We start from the raw sequence: 12,541 nt of genomic DNA on the forward strand, positions 1-12,541 counted from the left end.
CCCTAACAGCGTTTACACGCAGCAGTAAGCAAAAGCTGAGAAAGAAAGGTCAGTTGTGAGCAACATTATTCATTTTTATTACTTCATAAAATATACACAAATACTGTTGTAAATAAAGTGTGTTAAAGAACTGTACAATATATCAGTACACAATACATAAAGTTAAATCCCCATCACCTCAACCTCTTCTATACCATTCCCAACAGTTACAATGCTACTGGGTCATGGTGGCCTGTACAAAGGTAATTACACAAACACACACGCACACAATTTACACATCCCTGCATTTGCATCGGTAATGTTTTCCTTTGAATGACATCATCAAAGTTGCTGGAGGTTAAAATCCAAAAAGGTGACATCAAACTATTAGCATATAATTTTTTGCAGAAGGACTATTAAAAGCCCTATGTATTATGAGGTGGACAACCTTTGAAGCACAAGAACAGAAGAAGAAAAGGGACAGGCAAAAAATAACCTGAACTGACAAGCTACTTCTAATAAGTTACAGGAAGATGAAATGAAAACAAAAATAACAAAAGGACAGAAAGTTATTTCAGACACATAAAAAAATAGGTTAGCATAAATAGCAGAGGGGATAAAAACAATCCACAAACAGACAAAATGCAAAATGACAACTGTATTTTAAGCAGGGATTCCCTGTATCACTCTCTCTCATATACACACACACACACACACACACACACACACAAAATACTGGATGACCCAGCTGGCAAAGTAACAGTAGCCCATCCCACAATTTAGTACTTTAAAATGCCTTAAAATTCAGAACCCAGCCCCAATTTATGTCATTAGTATACATTTTTTTCAACTTTACGTTGTAAAACAAAACCACATTTTGGCTTTACATGGAAATAAAAAAATATTTACAGTGAAGTAAACAAAAAAAAAAAAAATCATTGATGTCCCATCCCCCTAAGAGACTTCCCTAAAAGAGCCTGCCCACTCCCCTATGACCTCCAATAACAAAAAGAATTAAAAAAAAAAAAAAGGTAACATTTAGAACAATCATAAAAATTGCAGCCACTATTTGTTAGGCAAAACGGGCAGCTATGGTCTCTGGTCAAATACACTGAGAATTTCCTGAGGACCATCCCTCAAGACTTGGAGTGTGTCTTTGCAATATCTACGGTCATTCTTCACCTTACCCGCCCACATTAAAACCTAAGAAAACACGCAAGTCCAAAACAGGCAACATAAGGGGTGGTGGAGTTTTGGTGAGTTTTGAGGGACAGCAAATCATCACAACATGGATGAAGGGCAAGCAAGCACCAACTGCTACTTCATCAGAAACATTACTCTACAACAGCTAAAACCTCACCTACTTATCCTTTTCAAAGTCGCCTTTCTTCTTGTCCACTAGCCTCTCACCTACCTCGCCCCGTTTCTTCATATTTTAGCTGTTATTTCTTTCAAAAAAAGCAAAGAAAGGAAACTCATAGCAAGCTCCAATTTAAGATATCCTCATAAAAGATCACACACTGAAATGTTGCGGTGTTGAACTGAAAAAAAAAGGAAAAGATAAATCTTTACTAAGCCTATTATTAAATCACTAAGTTGACCTATGACGAGAATCATGCGTGTGTCCCTGATACCGTTTTGCTTCTTTGATGCAAACAGATCTTCACATTTGTCAGACAGAAGGTACTGTGGGACATTTTTTAATGAGCGGAGCAGGTATGAGCAACCATGGAGTAAAAATGGTGTCGGACTGTCACTCATTTGCTTTTCGTATTGTGGGGACGGTGGTGGTCCACGGTTCAGCAAAAAGGGTTCATTAAAGAGTGCATGTTGGATACTGCCATGTACTTCTCTGGATCCTTTAAAGAATGACGGTCCTTTAAAGATTTACGGTCCTTTTCCAAAGATCCATGTGTCCATTGGCAATCATCTTTTCATAAAACAAGGTAAGAATAAAAAGGAAAATAAACCGGAGCGATGAATATACCTTGCAGCCCTGCAAAGAGTGGAGCGATAGTCATTAGAGAAGGCAATGTATTAATAAGTGGCGTATATTTGCAGTCAGCATGCGAATGCATGAGTGAAATGAAGACCTCACCTGTCAGTTTCATGTGCATGCAGAGCCAAATAATTCTACTTCCCCATGTGCTCAAATGGCACGCTGACCTGCAAAAGAAACAAGAGTAAAGACTCAAGAGGATAATAACAAAAACTATTCTGACAACACCGCCAATTGATTTCATAAGACATCTTTAGTACATGACTATAACTACGACACATGCTCACTTCAACACATGACATTCTCATAAATTCATGGGTTTTTTTTTCTTCCATTAATGCAGTGGGTCACACCAAAGGGGCCGAGAGGGTTTTTCTCACCTGTGATGTGGAAATTCTGGATTGGTCATGACGGGCTGTGAGGTCAGAGGACGATACGTTGGCAGGAGCCCCACGGTGGAGCCGCATGCTCACCTTCCTCTCCCTCTCTGCGCGAGAAATTGCACGAGGCGACGTGTTCCCTGAAATGATGTAAAAATAATTGAGAATTGACCACGTGTGATGCAGAGATTCAAGAAAACAAATGTTGCCGTGTAAGCATAGTAGTATTCCGTTCTGACGGGCAGCAGAGTTTGAGTCAATTCAGCAGAAAACTCACCAGACTGCTGAACCCGTGAGGCAGGGTTAGAGATGGCCTGCTCTGGCCCGTTCCTGACTCGGTTGGCAGCTGCAGGGTTGGGACCTGGGGGCAGGCCCCGCGATGCAGACCCCCTCGGGGCTCCTCCGATACGCTCATCCCTGTCATCTCCCGTCCTCCTCTCCCGATCCCCATCCTCAGCTGTCCGACTGGCACCCTGATAGGTGAGATCCGCCACATTAAAGCGATTCCGTTAACAAAATATAGCTTTGAATCAGCTGTATTATATTGTAAGCCGTTTGGAAGTGAGGTGTATTTTAGCACTGTGATGAAAGCGTTTAGTCAATATTTCACTTCGAAACACTTTGTGAACTTACAAATTTGAGCATGTTCCAGTCAAAGACATAATCATAGGAGAAACCCTGACGGTGGAACAGATTCCTGAAGAGCTGTCGTAGGTAAGAGTAGTCTGGCTTGTCATCAAAACGGAGTGAACGGCAAAAATTCAGGTATGTGGAGAACTCAGCTGTAGGAGAATACATAACAAGCAAAACAGTAATGAGGAGAAACTCAGAAAGCACACAACACCAACAGCAATCAAAACACAATATCACAGTGATTAGGTAACCTTTGCATTGTTAGGTGTTCAATTCCATACTGAGAAAACCTAATACCGCAGCTGCAGATAAATGTTCACAATATACACAGAAGCACCGCAGAAACATCACTTACAAGGGTATCCTTTGCAAAGAACCTCGATGGGCGTGGACATTTTCTTCTCACTGATTCGTTCATACTTCTGTCTCTTGGTAGCGGCCTTCAGGCCCTGCCAGGGGAGGGAGCCCAGGTTGAAGTACATGAGGACATAGCCGAGAGACTCCAGGTCGTCACGTCTGGACTGCTCTGTGGACAGAAAAGGGTGAGAGTGCAGAGTGAGAAACTGACGGATGTTTGCTCAGCGCTACAACAAAGGATCTATTTTATTCAGTAATCTGTGGGTTACTGAGGTGGGCACGTTCTCCTGCATGTTCTGCCAATCCCCATTGCATCTAGAATGCTGATTTTTCTGACCTGATAACCCCGAAAATATAAGGTGTTCCTGTGACGCTTCTTACTGAGAAATTTGTGTAGCCTGTTAATCAGACAACACTTGAGGGTACGTTTCTTTTATTTATTGAAATCAAAGAAAAAGAAAGCACTTCCTGAATACTGTTTATATTATGATTTCAAAAGTGGAAGCAAAGTATGGACTTCACACTTACTTAACTGGATGATTAAGTTCCAACTTCAATGCATACTTTAACAGTTAAAACTAAGACTCTTAAAAAACGACTTAATAAATTGATTGAAGTAAGGTTCCAGTAACAGGCTACATTACACCTCCAGGCTATGGATGAATGTCATGCGGAGGGAGATATCATAAAACGACGAGGGCTAACACTCTTACAGATACAATGAGATGGGACTCATTGAGTGAGACGCTAAGTTAGAGAAGTGGCATATCGTTTTGTTTTTTTATTACAAAATTCATATTGTCTTTCCATTTTGACTAACATTGTATCTTGCTGTATTTCTGTTTCCTTTTGTCAGGATTATCCATACTTTGACACCCTCTCCGCCATGGCAGGAGTACATTGAATGTAAACAAACATAAATCCCAACAACTCTAATAGGCTTTCCAGAAAGCTTTAACACTGGGGCTATAACAGAACTGCTTGACATCGTGGGTCTGTTTTCTGACAATCTAATCCAATGTTGTGCATGGGGGGGGTCCAGACTTTTCTGTTTTCCCAGCTGGTCTGGATTCCCCCCACTCCCTCTATGTGTGAGTGCTCTGGTCTATGTTATGTGTAGTGATGTCTAAAATGATGGTCATTGTTGTCTTGTTATCTTGTCTTTTGTTGTCAAAAATGCCTTGCGATTTCTGCTGCAACCTAATTTCCCCACGGGGACAATAAACAATAACAAGTAACTAATCTAGCACCAGTTCATAAAAAAAAAAGTAAGCAAATCAGATTTTTGTATATGCTCCAAGTGTATCTTACCAATTCCAAGATGTGTGTTGATGGAGGCGTAGCGCGCTGTGCCAGTCAGGTTTTTGTTCTCCCTGTAAGGGATGTGCTGGTGTGTGCGGGCATCGCGGTACTTTTTGGCCAGGCCAAAGTCAATGATGTACACCAGGTTACCCTTCTTGCCAAGCCCCATTAGGAAGTTGTCAGGCTTAACATCCCGATGGATGAAATTCTTGGAGTGGATATACTCAATGCGACTAATCTAAAAGAAGACAGGTGAGACAAAGAGGGGCAATATTGTCAGGTTCTGCAGCACACAACACAATATACTTTGGTACACAGAAAGGATACATTAGGGAGTGTCATGGTGACATGTATACACGGCCACTGGGTCACATTTTACATGCTGTCAAACCAGCACTGTCTTTGTGTTTTCTAATAAAGTTTAAGCCACAGAGCAGCAGTATGTGCACTCAATACATACAATACCTTGAGCAAACTAAGGTATAAAAGGAGGACAAGGGAGGACAGCAGGATTATATAAAGACAGGACAAGGGAAGGTGATGACCCCAGGCTATAAGTGGAGAGTCAAACACCCGTATAGAGGACTGACACAGCAACTCAGCTGCAGTTAGAACAAAAGGTGAGAGGAGTTGTGTTTGAGAGAGCTATGCATGAAATGAAGTAGCTAGGCCAGCACAGTCTACGAAGAGGCCAGAATTATAAAGTACACTGAATGCGCCAGAGTAGTGCAGACCAAAACATCTACAATCTTAAAAGACCCCTGGGGGAGTCATGTGCAATGTTTATATATAGAGAGAGAGCATACACCAATAACTAAAAGTCAAATAGATCATGCACATGACCTAATGAGATCATAAACATTATGTGTCTGTACTCTACTTGTAAACACAGAACGTTTCACACAGTGTGATCTTAACTGAGGGGATTGTGAAAACTGTCCTGTTCTAATGCCTGCGACTTTACACAAGGGTTTGTGTCATACCATCTGGTCTGCCAGAAGCAGGACTGTCTTTAGGCTGAACTTCCGGGAGCAAAAGTTGAAAAGGTCCTCCAGACTGGGACCGAGCAGCTCCATTACCATCACGTTGTAGTCTCCCTCTGCACCACACCACTTTATCGATGGAATACCCACTAGAATACACACAGTCAGCATAACGTTTGTTAAACCTGTTTTCACTGGTAAACCTACAATTCAACATTTGCCATGAAACAAATTTTGCATCAAATACAAATCTCTTTTTTTAAACATAGTACATTTTTTTTCAAGATACTCAATTTCTTGAAAATGCCTTGTGGTTTCACCTAAGATGGATTTAGACCACAACAATTGGAAAAGATGAAAGTCATTCAGTCTTATTGTTAAAATAAATCATTGTACAGCTTTCCAGCAGACTTAGTAGGGTGCACACATCTGTGATATTGCCAGGGACAAAATATTTGATAAGGAATGCTTTATAAAAGCCTGTCTCAAGGCAATATTCGCTCCTTACCTCCTCCTTGCATCATCTTGTAGAACTTGCTTTCAATGTGCAACTGTGGGTGTTTGGTCTTCACACATTCCAGCTTGATGGCTACCTCCTCACCAGTGGCAATGTTGGCACCTGGGGAGACGCACAAAAGTACAAGCACAGCTGTAAGAGCCATTGCTATTGCGCCAGTACCAGGCAAATGATGCATGAATATGAAGGAAAAATCAGGTTCGGTGCCCAGATAAGGGGAGAAATTAAATGGTACAGTATGAAAAGAAAGACCGTCCAGAAACTTATGTGGAAATATCCTTAACAGGGGAGACACATGGAAAGTTGGGTAAGACATGCAAAAACAAAAAACAGTGTCAGTTTACACTTACCAAGGTAAATGTCGCCAAAGGAGCCACTCCCTATCTTTCGCCCGAGCCGGTACTTGTTCCCCACTCTCAGCTCCATGTTTGCGAGTCACCACTGTCACCAACAGACAAATGGAGAGGATTATAAGAAGGCAAAAGGACAAATGACCCTATGCTAGCTCATCTGGGCGGCTATGCCACTTTTCTCCTCCATCACTAACTCGGAAACATTATAGGATGAGCTCCTGTACAACTCAACTGAAATTAACTTATTTACTCGACTTTCTCCGAGTGTTGTGATGAGGGAAGGTTTCGTCAAGTGCGTCAGCTGCTCACATGATGACCTGTCATTCCCAGACACACTGAACTGGCCATGTGTTTGTGTGAGAATGCAGCCTGAGCAGGGATAGTTCATCAGCAAACAGCTGTCTGGCCTCCAGAAACACACAATTAGATTTGTAGGACTGGGAGGGCGTAATAGTTGCAGTGAGGTCAGCAAAAGCAGGGAAGCAAGGAGAAATAAATACAGCAAAATGAGGGCTACCTAGAAATGCCAGTTGCCACTCGGAACAGGAGTGGAACAAAATCAACTTCTGCATGAGATCTAAGACTTGGCACGCGCACACACACACACGAGGAAATTAAGTGCATCTTCTGAGCTGAACTGCATGTGATGCTGGAGCAGGATCATCATTTATTTAGTACGCTCTCTACCACGCCACATTGTGCAGCCACTGCAAAAGCAGGACTAAGCTCTCCACTGTTCTGTACTAGCACTGCCAAGGGAGGGAAGGCATGAGCGGCTGCGGAGCGCTGGCTGGCTTTATCTGTGTCAAGGCCCTCAGACAATTCTGTGCAATGAACTTCAGAAAGCAAAGTGCTGCCGAGAATGTATCAATGCAGGGCATCCTTAATCAAAAAGACTTGCCTTCTCATCACTAATTTGGGAACACTATGTGAACAAATAGCAACAGTGGGCCCTCGTTCCAAATGTAGCACTGCTGCATCTTCAAAAAACACTTACAGTCATGTTACCTACTGCACATTTTATAAGGCAATATATGAAATAGTCCATATTATTGTTACTGCCTCAATACCCATCCCCTATAGAAATAGTCTCATGACAACTCAGATGTAGCAAAACAACGCATTTTAAGAAACCTCAGTTTCGTGTAGGGGTGGGGTAAAAAAAAATCGATACAGTATAGCATTGCGATATTTTCCGCCAAGTATTGATCTTTTATTATGTATGTGTCGGTCAGTTTGTCTGCTTGACAATCCCATTTTGCAGCAATAAAATTGAAGTGTGATGAACAGACAGACATTTTTCTTTTTAGATAAAACACATGTTGACAAAGTTCCCTTTTGGGGACATAATTTGAAATTGTAAACAATTTGAAGTTGGAAAAAAGGTAATAAATTGCATTATATAAAGGCAGAATATTGCAATATGTTTAAAATCGCAATAATATCGTAACATAAGTATCTATTGCAATATGTTTAAAATCGCAATAATATCGTAACATAAGTATCTATTGATATCGTATCGTGAGGCCTCTGGTGATTCCCACCCCTAGTTTCGTGGACATGCCAACTCAAGTTAGCAAAAGAGGACTGCAGGACCAGTCCTCTGCATCCAGTCTGCTTTCATCCAGAACCTCTTTTATTACACAACATAAATTATCCCAGAAGTTACTTTCCTTGATTGTAAGCAGTTGGATTAAAAGAAGAGCTGCAGACACAAGGTCTGTTCTAAAAACTACTTAAACAGTGATGCTGGCTGACGTACTATCATCTTAGATCATCTGAGCCTTGTCAAAGGTGTACTCAGGTGAATCTCAAAACAACATGCATTGCACGGCCCATTTTCACGTGGAAACATCAACTGAAACCAACATGTTGTAAGATGTAGGCCCTAGACCTTGTCAACTCTAGCTGATGAGAGGACAACCTGCCATAGTGGATGTGATAAAGGCAGATGGATTTGGGTTAATAAAAGGGTTAGGTTTCATTAAACCAAGAGGGTGTCTCACGTGCTGCTGCCAGGGACCAGATTTAGGGAGCAACATTAATCACAAGGCTACACCGTAAGTGCCATTGATAAATTGCTCGGTACAGGAACTGTGACACACAATTTTAAACCGCACAGTGTTTTAAGACTTTGTCCATGTGGTTCTCACTTGCATAGACTCTCATGTGATAATTCTAAAAAAGCTTAGCAATGAAGAACTTAGTATTATCAAAGACACATCGTGAAAACTATGTGCAATGTGAAGAATACATTATTTGATGTTTCAAAGATGGCCTGTGTGATGTGAAGCAAGTGGAATTAGCCTACTATTGCATCTGAAAACGCACCATGTGCTATTAATGGCAGTAAAGGTCTACAGGACAGTGGACTGGTTAACATGTTACATTACATATCTGCTGGTTAGAAGCAAGTCTTACAGGTCCTGAGGAGGTATACTGCGTTTAAACGGTCTATACATCATTATAAATCACCTGAATTCCAAGTGTGAAATGTTTCTTTATACGTAATCAGTCAGACACACTTGTGTAGAACTTGTCATACATGGCAGTGACAAAATAAGACCTCTTTAGGAGAGAAATCCAAGGGTCAGAGACCCAAAGCCAGAGGATTTCACAGTCACATGAAAACTGCTACGCCTCTCACACTGGCAGCTGTCACTCTACAATCAGCTTGTGTGTTACAGACCCGACTCTAAATGCATGCATTCATATAAACAGGACTTGCAAAATTAAGTTACAGTTCAATATATTTTAAACGGCAATGACATATGTCAGACTACGTTCCTCTTTCCTGGTTGCAATTTGATGAGAAGAAAGACAGCTATGATTTAACGTTACGTTACTACATTTGCTACAACTAATATTAGCTACAGTTCATAAAATCTAACTGTTATGTTTTAAAAGACGAGCTTGTAAGATATGCAGGCGCTTTAACTAACATTAAAGTACCAACCGAAGGCATATAACGTTACGTTAGTTCACTGTTAGCTGCTAAGAGTACGTTAAGCTAGTAGAAATACGATAACCGAACCGTGATACGTAGCTACATACTGAACTATGACTATTTTCGAAATTAAAGGGAGCTTTAAATGTGTGTGCTATATTATACTTCGCCACATTTTGTATCATAGTTATAACCGCACCCATTTATGTACTGGACTAGCCTGTGTAGATAGCCATCCCTACTACTCGCCCCCTCCCCCCCTCCTGTAAGCTGTGAATACGAGACTCTGATACGGCCGAATCAGGTCCCTTTTCCCCCTTGGTTTCTTCGGTTCCGCGACCCACCACTCACCCGATATTGGGTTCGTCCGAGAGCTGGTTCAGTGGAGGTTCTGATCCGATAGTTGTCAGTCGGACAGGGGCCTGGACTGAAGAGGATTGGAGCGGATTCTGGCGGCTCTCATACCCCCAGCTCTTTGCTCTGTCGTCGGTTGCACTCCCTGTTGATAGTCCCTGAGAAGCTTCAGCAGCACTGGCGGCCGTTCTCCGCTCGAGTCTGTCTCCCCCTCTCGCTTATTACTTAACAACGCGCCTGTTCACAACGTCGATGATGTCATTCTCTGGACGTCAGGACACAGTCATTAAAGGAAAACGTCACACCTAAACTGCTCCTTCTTCTATAAATTTGACCTTTCACTTACCAATAAGATTAAGGAAGTTGTTCACAATATATATTCTACAAAAAAATGAATTCTTAGATGTTAAAAACAAACCAGAATCGCTTAGCATTTATTTTACCATTGTATACATTCAATTACTGTTTGGACTCGCATTAAACATTTTCAGAGAATTTCTAATAATATAACTAATAATAACTAATAATAATAGAGCCTGTAGACGGGCTCTGACATTATATATCATAATATCAAAATTGAATTTAAAAATATAATTTTATATTTTCAACATAAGTAATTTACCGTATAATTTATTGTTAACTTATTGGTTTAATTTGGTAAGTTTTAATTAAATAAATGCTAAATAACAAATGTTAACCCTAATTTTCCTACCTTTTTATTTGAAATCAAGGAATATATTAAGACTCTCAAACTTATAAATACAAAAAAGTAACAAAACTGTCAAACTGTACGGTAAACTCTTAAAAGAATTATGTATTTTGTTTTGTCCGACATAACTTTGTATGATTTAAGTGCATTTATCCCCATTATATATATAAGAGACTAACCATTAACTATCCCTTTTCTCATTTTGAGTCACTATGCAGTTTGCAAAGTAAATCCGGTCGTATTGGTTGCGTTTATTATTGTAGTAAAACACATAACATGCTATAATGTCATTAAATAATAATTATATTTTTCCTGTGATCATTAAAGTTTGTTTATCAGTTGGTACATACCAAGTGTCTCCCAGATGGTGCCCTGGGAAGCAAGAAATCCCACTTTTCCATCACTCAGGTGGCTGGCTGTAGCTGTACATACCTATTTTATTCCCAAAATGTAAGGCCAAAGACATCTGGGAGTTTCTTGTGTCCTAAAAATGGGGTTATGTTCAGTGGGCTCAGCCTGGTTATCAGCACATATTTGAAATGGTCCTGTCACATAATGTTAGCAAATAATCCTTTAAACCCGGGCCTAAATCTATAGAAAATATATAATAAAATTTTTGCTGGCAACGGTATGTCCACTTAACACAATAAAAAGCCAGCTTCAGAGAAGGTCAGTGATTTCATACAGTAAGCAGTGGCCTACTGTAGGATGACGTGGGTGATAAATAGGATTGGTTTGGATGGTAATGAGAGGGTGACAGATGGACACACCGGCTTGTTTTTCCGTGGCCCTGTCTATGAACTGTCTTTACGCCTATTGTAAAATATATGTCATGCTCGTCACTGTTACGTGCACAAAGCGCTGTTTTTCCAACATTAACATACTGTGCAGTGCTTAGTGTTCACATACACGCAGATGCGGTTACACTGTGAAAGACCTCAGAGGAACACATAAATGGAAGTTTCAAACTAGGATTGGTTTAATATTAACCACCATCCAGAAACATACAGTATATTCACACACACACACACACACAAAATGACCACTAGGACAAATTTAGAAGCCAATACTTTCATCTTTATTAATCTTGTTCTCATTTGTTTAAATAAATTTTTCCTTTGTAAAATCTCATAACGAAAACACTGAACAGGAGTGTTAAAGCCTGTCTTAATTTAAAACGAATACACAACAACAGAACATTAAAAACGTACGGTAACTCTCTGCATCTGTAAACAACCCGTCCCACCCCTCCCTCCCACTCCACACAGTTTGATAAGATTTGGCATGTCCATTTACTCAACGCATATGCCTTCAGCTCTTTGTATCATTAAAATGTTCTTTTTTATTATTGCAGGTCGGACAATAAAAAAGACAAGTCTGCTAAAAAAAACAAACAACTTCAAATGAAAAGGAAAAAAAAAAGCATTAGTGCCAATATTTCTTAACACACAGTCAGCAGTATACCGAATGCACTCAAAACATTTTTGTATAGACCTTCTGTATAGTAAGCAGCCGTGCCCACATTATGACAGGCAGTAACATGCACGCACACACACACACACGCACACACATTATCCTTACATTCACACAGACACGCACAAAAACTGGGGTGGTTTAATCCACTTACTTGGTCTCAGTCTCACTCATACTCATGTCCATATAGTGTGTATGACACTGCCCACAGTATCGACACATGGAGAAATGCAACATAGCCTCAAACTGCCAGCAATTTAACATTTATCACTGCAACAGTAACAAACATGTTCAAGAGAGAATAACAGAGAAAGAGTGCGTGAGATACAACAGTAGGAGGTCAGCACTTTGAAAACAGAACAATGACATTTTTCAATATTTTCACTGTTCAAAAATTAAAACCATACATACAAACAAACCAAAAAAAAGAAGAAGAAACTTAACATACACAGTAAGATACAGTCCTGTTTTCAATCAGAGCTGTTTGCATGTGTTTGGATTCTGTCTCCGTTTTTCTGGGGACATGAATACAAACTGCACTTCAACCTCACATCA

At 40.4% G+C, this 12,541-nt stretch overlaps 1 protein-coding gene across 1 annotated transcript; it reads right to left on the reverse strand.

Annotated features, from left to right (window-relative positions):
- Positions 1 to 49: 49 nt before the first annotated feature.
- LOC116065345 (casein kinase I) lies at positions 50 to 10,062 on the reverse strand. The gene is made up of 11 exons (XM_031320819.2): positions 9,802 to 10,062; positions 6,501 to 6,591; positions 6,142 to 6,252; positions 5,634 to 5,782; positions 4,660 to 4,888; positions 3,347 to 3,517; positions 2,992 to 3,140; positions 2,636 to 2,831; positions 2,359 to 2,498; positions 2,078 to 2,145; positions 50 to 1,975 (listed from the first exon to the last, which is right to left on the reverse strand). Exons 2-10 carry the CDS (start codon positions 6,574 to 6,576, stop codon positions 2,113 to 2,115), a joined length of 1,254 nt encoding a protein of 417 aa, XP_031176679.1. The 5' UTR covers positions 6,577 to 6,591; positions 9,802 to 10,062; the 3' UTR covers positions 50 to 1,975; positions 2,078 to 2,112.
- Positions 10,063 to 12,541: the final 2,479 nt, after the last annotated feature.

Source organism: Sander lucioperca, chromosome 21 (genome assembly GCF_008315115.2).
Source record: "Sander lucioperca isolate FBNREF2018 chromosome 21, SLUC_FBN_1.2, whole genome shotgun sequence".
Classification (NCBI taxonomy): Eukaryota; Metazoa; Chordata; class Actinopteri; order Perciformes; family Percidae; genus Sander; species Sander lucioperca.

Coding starts and splice junctions, on each gene's coding strand:
- LOC116065345 (XM_031320819.2), bottom strand. CDS start 6,576: ATGGAGCTGAGAGTGGGGAACAAGTACCGGCTCGGGCGAAAGATAGGG. Junction 6,253..6,500: donor CTTTGGCGACATTTACCTTG/GTAAGTGTAAAC, acceptor GCGTCTCCCCAG/GTGCCAACATTGCCACTGGT. Junction 2,832..2,991: donor ACTGGAACATGCTCAAATTT/GTAAGTTCACAA, acceptor CTCACCTATCAG/GGTGCCAGTCGGACAGCTGA.